At 42.9% G+C, this 13,377-nt stretch overlaps 1 protein-coding gene across 2 annotated transcripts; it reads left to right on the top strand.

Annotated features, from left to right (window-relative positions):
- The first annotated feature begins 203 nt into the window (after positions 1 to 203).
- LOC103133149 (protein tyrosine phosphatase receptor type O) lies at positions 204 to 11,770 on the top strand. 2 transcript variants are annotated; one of them, XM_016667761.1, is made up of 14 exons: positions 204 to 290; positions 1,240 to 1,360; positions 2,335 to 2,403; positions 3,325 to 3,408; positions 5,203 to 5,238; positions 6,194 to 6,275; positions 6,392 to 6,482; positions 6,589 to 6,665; positions 7,846 to 7,980; positions 8,227 to 8,349; positions 8,427 to 8,581; positions 8,746 to 8,881; positions 8,991 to 9,102; positions 9,499 to 11,770. In XM_016667761.1, exons 2-13 carry the CDS (start codon positions 1,248 to 1,250, stop codon positions 9,093 to 9,095), a joined length of 1,206 nt encoding a protein of 401 aa, XP_016523247.1. In that variant the 5' UTR covers positions 204 to 290; positions 1,240 to 1,247; the 3' UTR covers positions 9,096 to 9,102; positions 9,499 to 11,770. The 2 variants fall into 2 exon arrangements, with proteins under 2 accessions (XP_016523247.1, XP_016523248.1); XM_016667762.1 differs by lacking the exons at positions 204 to 290; positions 1,240 to 1,360; positions 2,335 to 2,403; positions 3,325 to 3,408; positions 5,203 to 5,238 and having other exon boundaries at positions 5,245 to 6,275; positions 8,991 to 9,101; positions 9,489 to 11,770.
- Positions 11,771 to 13,377: the final 1,607 nt, after the last annotated feature.

Raw genomic sequence — 13,377 nt, 5'->3', positions numbered from 1 at the left:
CAGTTGTCAGGAGGATCTCTGTGGTTCTGGTTCTGACCAGTCAGGCTCTCTGGATCAGAACCATTTGCCCAAGTTCAGTCAGAAGGCTCACACTGAGCATGCTCAGACCAACGGGTTGTGGTTCTGTTCTGACGTGTGGCTCCCCCTGCAGGCCGGAGAGCCCATCACCTCCACCGCTCAGGTTCTGACCGTTTCAGGTCTGGTTCCGTCGTCCAGCTACAACTGCAGCGTGACGAGCTTCAGCTACAGCTCAGCCAGCCGGCCGGCCCGCATCACCGTCACCACTGCAGGTTGGGGGCACTGTGGAGACCTTAAACATGTTTTAACCAGATCAACACAAGTAGTGTAAAAATCTGAAAGGTGTGGTGGGCTTTTTATTCTGCTTTCCTCTGAATGCAGTCTCACTGAAGCGGTTCTGGTCTCAGAGGTTCTGGCTCCTGCAGGTTTCACCAACTCAAACTTAAGGCTTTTTAAGACCAAAACGAATGAGATTTAAGACCTGCATTATTAAAACATGTTTAATAGAGTAAAGTTGCTGAGCTTCGCTCCACACAGTGAATGCAGGTTGACTTCGTAAGACAAACATCGCCCAGCAACTGATGATAAATGTACTTTTACCCTAAAAAACAAGCTAGCTAGAGTATATTAGCAGCTAGTTAGCATTAGCATCAGCCGCCTTGAGATGTATGCATTTGCCTTAAACAAAAATCCTGCTAGAAAAATAAACTACAAGAGATGAAACGGTGCTGCCACCAGAAAATGGTAAACATTTTTAAGACCAACTTCTATTTTAATTAAATGAATTCAAGTCGATTTTAGTTTTTTTTTCCTGATCATGTTGAGATGAGTTTCATCGACCTGCTGCAGATTAACCAACACTTCTAAACTGAAATATCTTTAAGGGAATTAGATTCAAACAGGAAGTTATAAATAAAGACTTCCTGTCATCTTCAGTTTGCGGAACTAGAATTTAAATAACTGATGACCATGTCTTCCCTGACATTAAATCCACTTCCTGCTGGACTTCCTGTGTGATTCATGGGCCTGATGATCTCACTGAGAATTATTCCTGCATTTGTTTAAATTCGCCTCATTAAAGCCAGCAGGAGGCTTTTATCGTGAAGGTGTTGAACAGGAAGAGCAGTGTAGGCTCCGCCTTCTGATAATGTAACTCTGTGTGTGTGTGTGTGTGTGTGTGTGTGTGTGTGTGTGTGTGCGCGCGCGCGCGCGCGTCTGCAGCCAAAGAGATGAACCCGAGCGTGGCGGCCATCTCGGCGTTGGCCGTGCTGAGCCTCCTGCTCATCAGCCTTCTCGTCCTCTTCCTGCTCGTCCTCCGCAAGAAACACTTGGAGATGACCAGGTGAGCCTCCGCATCAGCTCCGTCACCATGGCAACAGGAGGCAGACCTGTTCGTCCTGAGAGCATCTGAACCCTAATCCTAAATGTTGAAATGTTCAGAAAACAGGATTTATTAAAATACCAACAACATCAACAGAATGACAATAATAATTATAAAAATAATAATAATTATTATAATAATAATAATCTGATGTCCATCTGGTGTCTAAACTGGAAGGGAGCTTCTGCTAGAATTTTCCCTTTTAATAATTACAACAAAAACTTTTATTTTTGTCTACTAAATCAACTATTAACGCAATATTTTAATTAAGCTGTTGAATTTCTGTATAAAGCAGAAATGATTGTAGATTTAAAACCAAAACCTTTTCCGGGTTTGTCAGATTTAAAACATGAACAGCAAAGCATAACTGAACATTTTCATCTTTTTCTAGATTTGTTCTTGTGTGAATTTGGCTCATTTCTGCTTTATTTTTCCAACTTTATTAAATGTTTGTGGCCAATTCTGCATTTTATTAGAAAGCCACTGGAAGTTTTTAGTCCTGATTATTAATAAATTAAATTAAATTAAATAAAAAACCGGGATGACTTAATTAAATACTTTTAATTTCTGTCGGATTTTGCTATCATTTGTTGTGATTTTTCTTTATTTCTACTTTTTTTTACTTGGGTGTAGATTTAAGTCTCTTTGGGTTAGTAAAGATTTTGTTTCTGTATTTATAGTTTTATTTTTGGTGTTTTATATTTTATTTTAGTTTCTGTTTTGGTCGCTCTGGGTTTTTATTTTTTTGTCTTTTGTTTCATGTCATTTTTTAACTTCCTTATTTAGTGAAAAAATAAAATGAAGTGAAAATAATTGTGTTGCGTAACGTGGTTTGAATTGAGCACATAGAAGCTGATTTTCCGTTATTCTTCACTTCCTGCTGACTTCCTGTTTTTCCGTGACTTCCTGTCTGATCCCGTCGCTTCGTGTTGCAGGAACTGCAGCGCCGAGACCTTCGTTAACTTCGCCTCGTTTGAGCGAGACGGGAAGCTTCCCTACAACTGGTACGCTTCTCTTCTTCTTCTGCTGCTGCTGCAGGCGGTTGGGTTGCCGTTGGCGACGGGCCGCCGCAGCATCACTTCCTCATTTCACAGCTGCACACACCCAACAGGAAACAGCCCAGTGGAGGGACAGATTGATGAGGCAGATTAGGATGTGAACTTGCACCTGCAGCTTTAATGTTGTGTGTAGCCCTTTAAGACGACGAAGGCGACGATAATGATGATGATGATGATGATGATAGATGCTGTTTGTTGAAGATGAAGGCTCGGGTCTAATCTGCAGCTTTAAGAGCCAGTTGTTCTTTCAAATACCTAAAAACAGAAATGAGAGCAGTCCATTAGTTATCTTTTCAAAATAAAAGCCTCTGAGTCGGTGCTGTGGCTGAAGGTTCTGGTTCTGGTTCTGATGGTTAATATAAGAGCTGAAAGGCAGTCAGTGAAGGCAGAACACCATCACTAAACATTTCATCAGCGTGTCGTGCTCTTATTGTGAAGGGCAGCTGTGTTTCTGTGAGGAAGAGGAGGACGAAGGTGATTTCAGTCAGAACCAGCCAAGGACTGGATGGGTCCCATTGGATCTGTTCCAGAGAGCCAACCAACATTTACTTGAACTATTCCACAGTAATGCTGATTCGGGTTTTCTGGTTCTGGTTGACGGTTTCACTCCCAGTCTGCCTCTGCTGCTTTATGACGCCCTTCCCCCCCTCGTTGCTGAGCTCATCGGAACCGTCACGGCGCCCGGGCAGGGCGTTGTGGGCGGAGCCAGCGGTGATGTCATGGCTGTTCAGTGAGGCAGCAATGCTTTAACTCTGCACTAATTGAAGCCTCTTTACTAATGGAGCTCCATGTTTTGTCCTCCCTGTCGCCCTCTGGTGTCTGTTCTCTTTATTTTCTCTTTTTGTGTCTGTTTATTTGAACCTTCAGGCGAAGAAGCCTCTTTGCCTTCCTTACCCTCCTGCCTTCCTGCCTTTGGACTGACTATCTTTTGGCTTTTTATATTAATCCGTGGTAAGTAAGCGCCTGCTGCACTTTGGGGCATGTTCCCCCGCCACAGTCCATCGCTCACAGTTTGAACTCAGAGACGCTCAGATCAGCCTGGTGTGTGTTAATTCTTCCACAGACTCTTGGAGTCCCTCATGGCTCTGAACCAGGAACTGGGTTTTCCTGACGCCTCGTCTAGAAATCTGTGAATGGAGGAAATGAACTCCATGGTGTTCATCAGGGCTGCATTCTTGGCCCTCAAACACATTTATCCAGAAGTTTTTACTGTTTGCTTTTGCTTCATGGAAACCATTGAAACAGCAGGAGTTTACTTTTCTCTGCTGATCAGTTTTCTCAAATAAAAACAAACTTTTTTATATAATTGTAACTTTATAAATTGGTGATTTGGATGTTTTGGCCATTTTTCAACAGATTTTTCAAGAGAAAAGTTTAAATAACCTGAAGTTTTATCATTATTTCTTTCATTTGGCTTTTTTAAGACCAGCAGAAACGACTTCATGACGTGAGCCAGTGCGTTCCTGTTGGATCGTTTGCTCAGTATTTCATGATTTTCTGAAAATATCATGTAAATCCTGATATTTTTGTGGCTGTTCAGACACACCAGACTCTGCAGCGTCGACATTCCTCCCTCTGGAAAGTGTTAGCATCGCGCTGAACTGTGGCGGATCGCTCCGACACGACGGCGTCCGCAGCATGATGCTGACTCTGCTTCGCCGCATGCCGTCAGTCACTCAGTAGCTCAGGCTCTGTAGATATGCATGATCCTGGTTTCTTGCGAATCCAGAGGCATTTCAAAGTAAAAGCATGAATGGCTTAGAGTAAAGTCCAGCCTGATGGAGCCGGTGCCAGGCAGGTAATGGGTTCGGGTTCGGCCGTCTGCATGGTGGTGATCTCATGTTTGGCTTCTTCTCTGAAAGGTATCTGGAAGCCTGTGGCTGAAAAAAACGTTTCTTCAAGAAAGAAATTATTTTCTCATATTTTGTTCTGATGAAACATTTAACCGACTTGTTACCGTGATAATTAAACTTTTTTTATGAACTAAAATATAGCTAGAAAGTATAGATTTAAAATTCTGTTTGTAAAAATCAAAGAAAAACAAATCTGTTCCCAAATTCAACTTTTTAGTATAAATGAAAGTGTTTTATGATGTAAAAGCAGACAGATGGAAACTTGCAGCCACAGGCTTCCTGCCTGTGTTTCTACCGTATTTCCTCTAATAGAGGGGATTATCCCACAAATACATCAGATTTTTCAGTTTTTATTTTTTTAAATTAACTTTTAATTTTTTATACTGAGATTTTATTATCAATGCAGAATGCAGAAAATCTAAAATCTAAGATTAGTAAATTATAAAAGCATCTTAACAATAAATTTATTAAAATTGTGCAATTGAGTATTTTTATTTGAAGAAAATATCGTGTTATAATAAAAAGAACCTCGGGAATAGTAAAATGATATTTTATGTAGAGGAAATACGGTGTTAAACCTCCAATAACCCACAGGACTCGTCTGTGCAGCTGCTGTTTTCCACAGTTCAAAGGAAACCATGGAAACGGATCAGAACCACGTCACTGGACTCTAAAGTTCTGATGATGAAAGTCCAGTAAATTCTGGTTCCACATGAACCTCTGAGCTGCAGCAGAAAAAACTTTATGAAGAACCAAAATATTCACCACAGTAAAGTTAGTGACTGTGAAGCGCCAGCAGGGGGCGGTGCTGCTGCACAGACGGTCCTGAGCTGCTGCTGTTGCTGATGATGATGATGATGATGTTTGGATTTCACGCTCTTTGTGTTTTTAGGAGCAAAACGGCTTTAAAGAAACGAAAGCTAACCAGGTAACCGAGTCCTGAAGCTTCAGCCATCAGCTCCACCCTGACCTTTAACCCTGACCTTTAACCTTCACCCATCCGCTGCTCCATCCGTCCTTCACTCATCCCATCTAATCTGGGAGATAATCCGTCACTCCTTCATCCCAGACTGATCTCAGAAACAGGAAAGTGTCGTTAATCTGGATCGGGTCCAGAATCGGCGCCATGTCGAGTCGGAGAGGTTCTGTTGATCTCCAGTTTGGGAACAAAAGCAGGAAGTTGATCCAGTCTGACATTCCTCCTCCTGGAGAGCAGAAGAACATCCGGAACCAGCAGCTGGACCGATCCGCTCCTACGGTTCTGCAACAGAACCTTCGTCCTTCACCAGCTGGTGGTAGAGGTGGTATCATGCTGTGGGCTTAGATCTTCTCTGAGGCAGGAGGGCGTGTCCTCAGCAGAAACCGTGCCCCATTGGACAGCTGAAAACGTCCGGACCAATCAGGAAAATCCTGTTTCTGGGACCTGCCGGTTCTGCTGGTTCTGATGAGGGAGCAGAACATTTTCCTGGTGTGGTTCTGGAAGCCCAGACTGCTTCATCCCAGTCAGAACAGAACCTTAACAGAACATTCTGGATTAGAACCATTTGACTGTTCTGATCCTGCTCTGGGTTTTCATTGGCTGTCAGCCGTTCTGATGTTTGGCGGTCTGAGCGGCGCCACTGAACTCAGCCGATGCTCCAGTCATTGAGCTGCACCTTTGGGTCATTATGGTTCTGTTGGGAGGTTCTGGTTTGGGAAGAGGAGGCTGGAATGTTCTGGGTTTTGGACCCGGTGGAGCCAGACTCTGAACCCTGAGCTCCAGCATGAACCGTCAGGATGAGGATTAGATTAGGATTACTGATTTCCTCTGAGCGCTCCCAGGTAGCGGTTTGGACCGGAGGTCAGAACTTCTCAGAACCGTCTGACTTGGTTTGTGTTTGCAGCCTGGTGCAGCTGGACGACTTCGAGGCCTACTTCAAGGACATGAGCAAAGACTCCGCCTACAAGTTCTCCCTGCAGTTCGAGGTACGACTTGGAGACGTCCTGTCCTCCAGGGGGAACCGCCGGGCTGCGGAGCTGGATGGGTTTAGAAACGGGTCGGTTCTCCATCAGAACTGAAATCTGCTCTGAATGTTTTCTAGGAGCTGAAGAGCGTCGGCCTGGATCTGACCCATGATGCCGCCGACCTGCCGGTCAACAGGCCCAAGAACCGATACACCAACATCCTACCCTGTGAGTCCGGACCCGGTCTGAACCCGGTTCCAGATCCAGACCGGGTTCTGCTGAAGTCTGACAGCATCTGTAGTTCATCTCCTGACTAACTACCCTCCTCTCTCAGATGACTTCAGTCGGGTCAAGCTGGTCTCCATGCACAACGACGAAGGTGCCGACTACATCAACGCCAACTACATCCCTGTGAGTATCCGCCGGCTCCGCTTCCTCTCCCAGAACTTCCAGAACACCAACGGCTCTGTCCACCTTGGCCCAAATGCAGAAACCTTTATATTTAATGAGAAATGCACCTCCACAGCTGGCCACCAGGGGGAGCTGGTGGTTCATAGATTGAAAGAGAAAGTTTCATCTGATGTTCAGAATATCTCAAAGAGCTTCTTATAAAAATAACCAATAAAACGGAAAAAGGAAAAGACGAGTTCAGAGAGAAGACAGCCTGGAGGCTCCGCCCTCTTTAGCTTCCAGGCTAGCATGCTGCTCAGCTAGCAGGACCTGATCACATGACCTGAAGGCTCCTGTTAGGTCTCTCAGAGTGAAACCTCTGTAGCTCAGGAACATGTTTAATGTCTCAGCATCAACTGCGTAGAGACAGAAACCAGAACCTGAGCCAGAACTCCGCAGAACCAGAACTGATGTTTGGACCTGCCAGGCGAACGGTACTGATAAGACTGAGCCATTAATGAGAGGAGTACGGGTGGCGCGTTGACGGTACCAGAACGACCCAAAAACAACAAACGGTCCAGTTCTGATTTACAGGAACCAGCAGGTTCTGATCGTCTGAGGTTCAGGTTCCAGAGCTGAGGAACAGAGAAGCTAAATGCTGCCTCACCTGGTTCTGGTTCTGGAAACACTGGATCAGCAGGTCTCTGAAGTCCTGAAGGGTCCATATGGTTCTGACTGGACCAGGAATCCCAGAGAAATGGTCCATAAAGCCCAGTTATGGCTTTTTAGGCCATCAGAAAGTTTAAATTCTGTTCTTCCTGTTTAGACAGGAAGTCTTTATTCTGCTTATGTCATAAAGGTGTAAAAAGGCAGATTTATTGGTGCTATGTTTGTTTAGGACCCAAGTCATAAAACAAAAGCAGAAGTTGTTTTGTATTGCAGATAGAAACAGGAAGTAACTAATAAATCTCTCAGCTGGTTTAAAATAACGGCTGAAGTTTCTGATTATGACAAAAATCTGAAACTGATATTGGATCCTGATTGGCTCCTGATTCAGTTGTCCCAGAAACTGTCCTGGTTCTGAAACCGTCTGGATCTAAAGAGCAGTTTGGTTTTTCTGACATTCTGAGCATTAAATATCTGAGCTGACTGTTGTGCTCCTGATTCTGTTCCAGTTCCTGTCATCCGGTTTCTGTTTCAGGGATACCGACATTCCAAGGAGTACATCGCCACCCAGGGGCCACTGCCGGAGACGCGCAACGATTTCTGGAAGATGGTTCTGCAGCAGAAGTCGTCTATCATCGTCATGCTGACTCAATGCAACGAGCGCCGCAGGGTGAGCAGCCGGTCCGGTTCAAATTCACGTCCTATTTATTAGAAACATTTCTGGTCTAGGAACAGCGTCACTAGATGGCGCTGTTCCTACCAGTATGTCTTAGATCTACAGTCAAATACAGGCTCGAGTCTGCCCCCTGCTGGCTGGTCCTTGTTTAGTGAAGCTCAGTGTTTATTCTGCCCCCTGCTGGCTGGTGGTTGTATCTACATTTCCTGCTCCTCCCAGCTGATGTTTTGGTTTTTCCAGGTGAAGTGCGACCACTACTGGCCGTTCACAGACGAGCCGGTAATGTACGGTGACATCAGTGTGGAGATGCTTTCTGAGGAAGGCTCTCCAGAGTGGATCATCAGGAAGTTTCGACTTGGATATGTGAGTCGTCTTCTCCTGCAGGACGTGGCTTTAAAGGACCGATCAGAACTGCCATGACTCTCTGCCTCCCCCTGCAGGCGGACGAGACCCTGGACGTCCTCCACCTGAACTACACCTCGTGGCCGGATCACGGCGTTCCCACGGTCAACGCCATCGAAAGCATCCTGCAGTTCGTCCACATCGTCCGGCAGCAGGCCAACAGGACCAAGGACCCCATCATCGTCCACTGCAGGTCGGTCAACAACTGGTTCCAGAAGGTCCGGTTCTGGTTCTGATGTCATATAATCAGTCAGGTGACCTTGCAGAACCGGGCATATTAGAAACCAAGAAATGTTTAGCGCTGGAGGTCGTTGGTTCTGCTGGAGACCCGTTAGATCCCAGCTGTTTCTGTTTCAGTGCCGGCGTGGGCAGAACCGGGACCTTCATGGCCCTGGACCGCCTGATGCAGCACATCCGGGAACACGAGTTCGTGGACATCCTGGGTATGGTGTCGGACATGAGGTCCCACCGGCTGTCCATGGTCCAGACCGAGGTCAGGACGAGTCCGGGCTTCAGCACCCAACACACACACACACACCCTCTGCCACAATACAGACCGTGTGTGTGTGTGTGTGTGTGTGTGTGTGTGTGTGTGTGTGCAGGAGCAGTATGTCTTCATCCATCAGTGCGTCCTCCTGATGTGGCAGAAGAAGAAGCAGCAGTCCATCACATCTGATGTCATCTACGAGAACTCCAGCAAGACATAATGAGATGTGAGTCCAAGTCCAGGGAACCTTCGGCTGGTACCGGTACCAACTGATTTAGAACCGGGTACAATCAGAACTGGGCTCAGAACCACTTCCTGCTGCTGGTTCTTGGTCCGTCCTGACAGGAAGTTTATCATTTAGCTGGTTATTCAGGTTAGTTGATTGAATAATTGGTAAAATGATTGGTTGGTTGGTTGGTTGGTTGCTGTTTTCTTTAGTCGTGTAGTTTGGATATCGACCAGTTGGTTGAATTCTGGATTTTTCCAGCTGAATGTCGGATCCTGAGCGTTCCCAGCAGATCCATCCTGAGGTTAGCATCATACTAACTGGATGCACCAGTTAGCATCCGGTGTGCTGACCAGGTTCTCCTCTGCACTGCTCGTTGTCTTGCAGGCAGCAACAGCGGTGGCGGCACTTCAGGCATCCATTCTCTGTAGAAGATGACCCACTTCATCATCAGAACCAACATGACAGAGTGACCTCTGACCCCGGCTTTTCTTTGACTCGGTGTCCCATCGTTTGATGGAGTTCTGCCTTAAGGATCTTTCACTGACTGACCAGAACCAGAACCATTCATGCTGTTTCCAGTGACCCACCATGATGCAGGACCTCTGACCTCTGTTGGTCTGAGTCAGCAGTTTTCCATTTGATGTCGTTTTTTTTTTATCTCAGGATTTGCTGGAAGCCTGCGCACCGACTTCCATTGCTTTGTCACATTTAGTTTCTGCCTCAGTCAGCGCTGGCGGTTAGCAGGACACTGATTGGACACTGCCATTAGAACTGATCCCAGAGCTGCAGAACCCCCAAACACAGGAATAGAACGGCCAGGTTGTTTAAGACTGGGAGGACTGGGAATGCCGCAGTTTAACTTTGCACTGAGGCGAAGGGAAGAACGAACCTGTGGAGCGATGGCTGCGTTTCCATCGCTTTGCTTCAAACCGAAGAAGAGCTTCAGCACCGGCAGCGATGCTTCATCAGAACCGGAGCACATGGGCTTCAGGAAGAGGGAATTCTGGGAATTTCCAGGCAGCAGATCTAGTTTGGAGACAAAGGCTCAAACATCTGATCAGAACCGCAGCTGGAAATCAGCTGCTGGCTGAACCTCCTCCTTCTTTCCGTCTGACCTTTGACCCTGCAGCTCCCCTGGACAGAAACGATCCGCCAGAATAAATCCAGTCAGCTTCAGGCAGATTAAGGGATTAAACTCAATGCTCCAAAAATCCATTAAACACTAAGTAGCTCATCATTGGTGCGTCTGGATTAAATAATCCCAGATGTTTGTTTTCTCTAAATCTAAAATTCAAGTTTAAAGTCAAAATGTTTAACAAGAAGAAAAGACCAAAACATCTTCACCGCCTTAAACCAGGAAGCTTAAGGCGATGAAGATGAAACCAAGTCAGTTTGATGAAAACGTCTCTGGGATCAAAGCTTAATCATGCTGTTCTCATCTTTAACACTAGGTGGCAGTAAATGTTACTCATTATATCTGTAAATCTGGAATGATCAAATATCTGTTTATTTTAATTCACAGAACATACTGGAGAAACATATTTTTAAACTCTGAATATAGAAAAACTAAATTATTTTTGGAGTTATAAAGACCTGGTGAGTAAAATTCAGGAATGTTTGGCGCCCCCCGGTGGCCGTTCTGTGAAGCGTCTGCTGTTTTTTCCATATCAAGTTTTGGTTTTTCATCTTTGTTCTAATTTTATGACTTGAAGGTTGGAATCACTCTGGATCTCCGCTCCATGACTTTAGAGAATGTCTCCTGAACAGAGGCGAGCTCGCCGAACCCAAACTATTACTCTGCATTCAGGAAGTGCACGGTGTCGTCAAAATAAAAGCTCAGCTTCTCTCATCATTGCAGTTTTCAGCTTCAGAAACTAAGAGTTTTGGTTTCCATGGCCTTATTTTAAAATCTTTTACTTCTGGTGAAACTATACTGACAAAATCTGTTTTATCAAAAGTACCATTTTTCATTTTTCTTATTTTATTAAAAAAATCGATCTTGGTAAAAATAGAACTGTATCCCATTATTAATGAAAATGTTTCATTTAAAGAATCAAGAGTTTTTCATTTTTATATTTTCATGCTGATAACTTGCTGGAGTTCCACATATTTATAATGCACCAGTGTTGATGCTGTAATGTCAGCTTTGTGTTTGTATTTAGATTTTGACAGCTGTTTGGTTACAAGTTCAGACTGAACTTTATTACATGTGGAGCAGGAATAAAACAGAGAGTGAAGCATTTTGAGGACACCGTGTGTTTTTGTACACAGATTTTAGTGAATGTGGGAGTAAAGAAAAGCACAGTTTCTGTTGAGCAGCTTGGTGTTGTGGCCTTGTGGTTCCTCAGTCTGCTTATGGCTCCATTTCACTGTTAGATATCAGATGAACTGTACATAAAACTGCTGATTAACTGCTCGTTATTGCTCAGAACTTCTTGTGAAACTGTTGCTTTAGGCTTTTTTTCTAAGGTTGTAAATGTAAATCTTCACTCTCAGAGGACTGTGGGAACTCTGAACATTTCACGGTTCTTTCTCTTGCTTAGTGTGTCCAGTCCAAACTTGTACGTCGTTGGTGCCATTTTTCTTGTGCATTGTGTCACTAACAGTTTGACTTGAAACTGTCACAGAATTTTAATGTGTGTTCAATTAAAATGTTGCAGATATCAGTGTTGTCTCATTTTTATCAATCCTGAGAAAAAGTTCTGCTGTTTCATAATTTAGTTTCTGAAGCTGGAACAAAGGAAGGCTGTGCAGAATGAAGCAATCATTCTCAAATGTGAGAAATTGAAAGACTTAATCCGATAGTTAATAAATAAGTCTTCACATTCTAGAGACCCCAAAAACATACTGCAGTGTTTTTATGCTCATACTATACTGTCCTATTTTACCTCATTTTAGACATAATAGTATATAGTATGTGCCATTGTACCTGAACTTTGACGTCATAATAAACTATTTTACTTCATTTTCTATATCCTATTTCACCTGTTTTTTGACATCACAGTATGCTGTCATTTTACCTCATGTTTGACATCGATGTATACTATTTACCTCATTCTTTATCATAGTATACTATGTTTAATTTTAGATAATTTTTTACATCATATGCTTCATTTTAGCAAATTGTTTATTCCATACCCCATTTTCGATGTCATAGTATTGTATGTCATCGAAAATGTGGTAAAATGACACATAGGTTACTATGACATCAAAAATTGGAAAATGAGTCATACTGTAGTATGATCTTGAAAATGTGCAAAAATGAGTCATGATGTGAAGTAGAAAATGTGCAAAAATTAAACAAAGGTTACTATGACTTCAAAAATTGCAAAATGAGTCATACTATATAGTATGATGTCGAAAATGTGCAAAAGTTAGTCAGGTTACTATGACATTGAAAAAGTGAAAAAATGACAGGTTACTATGACTTCAAAAATTGCAAAATGACTCACTATATATATAGTATGATGTTGAAAATATGCAAAAATGACACATAAATTGGTTACTTTTTGAAGGTTACTATGACTTCAAAAATTGTAAAATGAGTTATAGTATAGTACGATGTCTAAAATGTGCAATAATTAGTCATAGGTTACATGACATCGAAAATGTGCAAAAATGACACATAGGTAGGTTACTATGACTTCAAAAATTGGAAAATGAGTCATAGTATACTATGTTCTCATAAATTTGCAAAAGTCAGTATAAGTATGATGTCGAAAATGTGAAAAAATGAGTCAGGTTACTATGACATCGAAAAAGTGAAAAAATGACACAGGGTTACTATGACTTCAAAGATTAGAAAATGAGTATGACTCATTTTCCAATTCTAATCCAATCATACTATACTATCACTAATTTTTGCACATTTTCGACATCATACTATACTATGACTAATTTTTAAATTTTTGAAGTCATACTATACTATGACTCATTTTTGCACATTTTCGACATCATCAGTCATAGCATACTATGACTGATTTTTGCATATTTTCGACATCATACTATGACTAATTTTGCAATTTTTGAAGTCATACTATACTATGAATAATTTTTGCACATTTTCGACATCATACTATACTATGAATAATTTTTGCACATTTTCGACATCATACTATACTATGACTCATTTTTGCACATTTTCGACATCATACTATACTATGACTCATTTTTGCACATTTTCGACATCATACTATACTATGACTAATTTTGCAATTTTTGAAGTCATAGTAACCCATGACTTATTTTTGCACATTTTCGACATCATACTATA

Source organism: Poecilia formosa, unplaced genomic scaffold (genome assembly GCF_000485575.1).
Source record: "Poecilia formosa unplaced genomic scaffold, Poecilia_formosa-5.1.2 Scaffold2305, whole genome shotgun sequence".
Taxonomy (NCBI): Eukaryota; Metazoa; Chordata; class Actinopteri; order Cyprinodontiformes; family Poeciliidae; genus Poecilia; species Poecilia formosa.
This window is presented reverse-complemented; position numbering and strand designations above follow the sequence as displayed.

Bases quoted from the DNA above. Each gene is read 5' to 3' on its own strand.
- LOC103133149 (XM_016667761.1), top strand. From the start codon at position 1,248: ATGAACCCGAGCGTGGCGGCCATCTCGGCGTTGGCCGTGCTGAGCCTC. The intron at 6,483-6,588 runs GTGAGTCCGGAC...CTCCTCTCTCAG, and splicing joins ATACACCAACATCCTACCCT to ATGACTTCAGTCGGGTCAAG. The intron at 8,582-8,745 runs GTCGGTCAACAA...TTTCTGTTTCAG, and splicing joins CCCATCATCGTCCACTGCAG to TGCCGGCGTGGGCAGAACCG.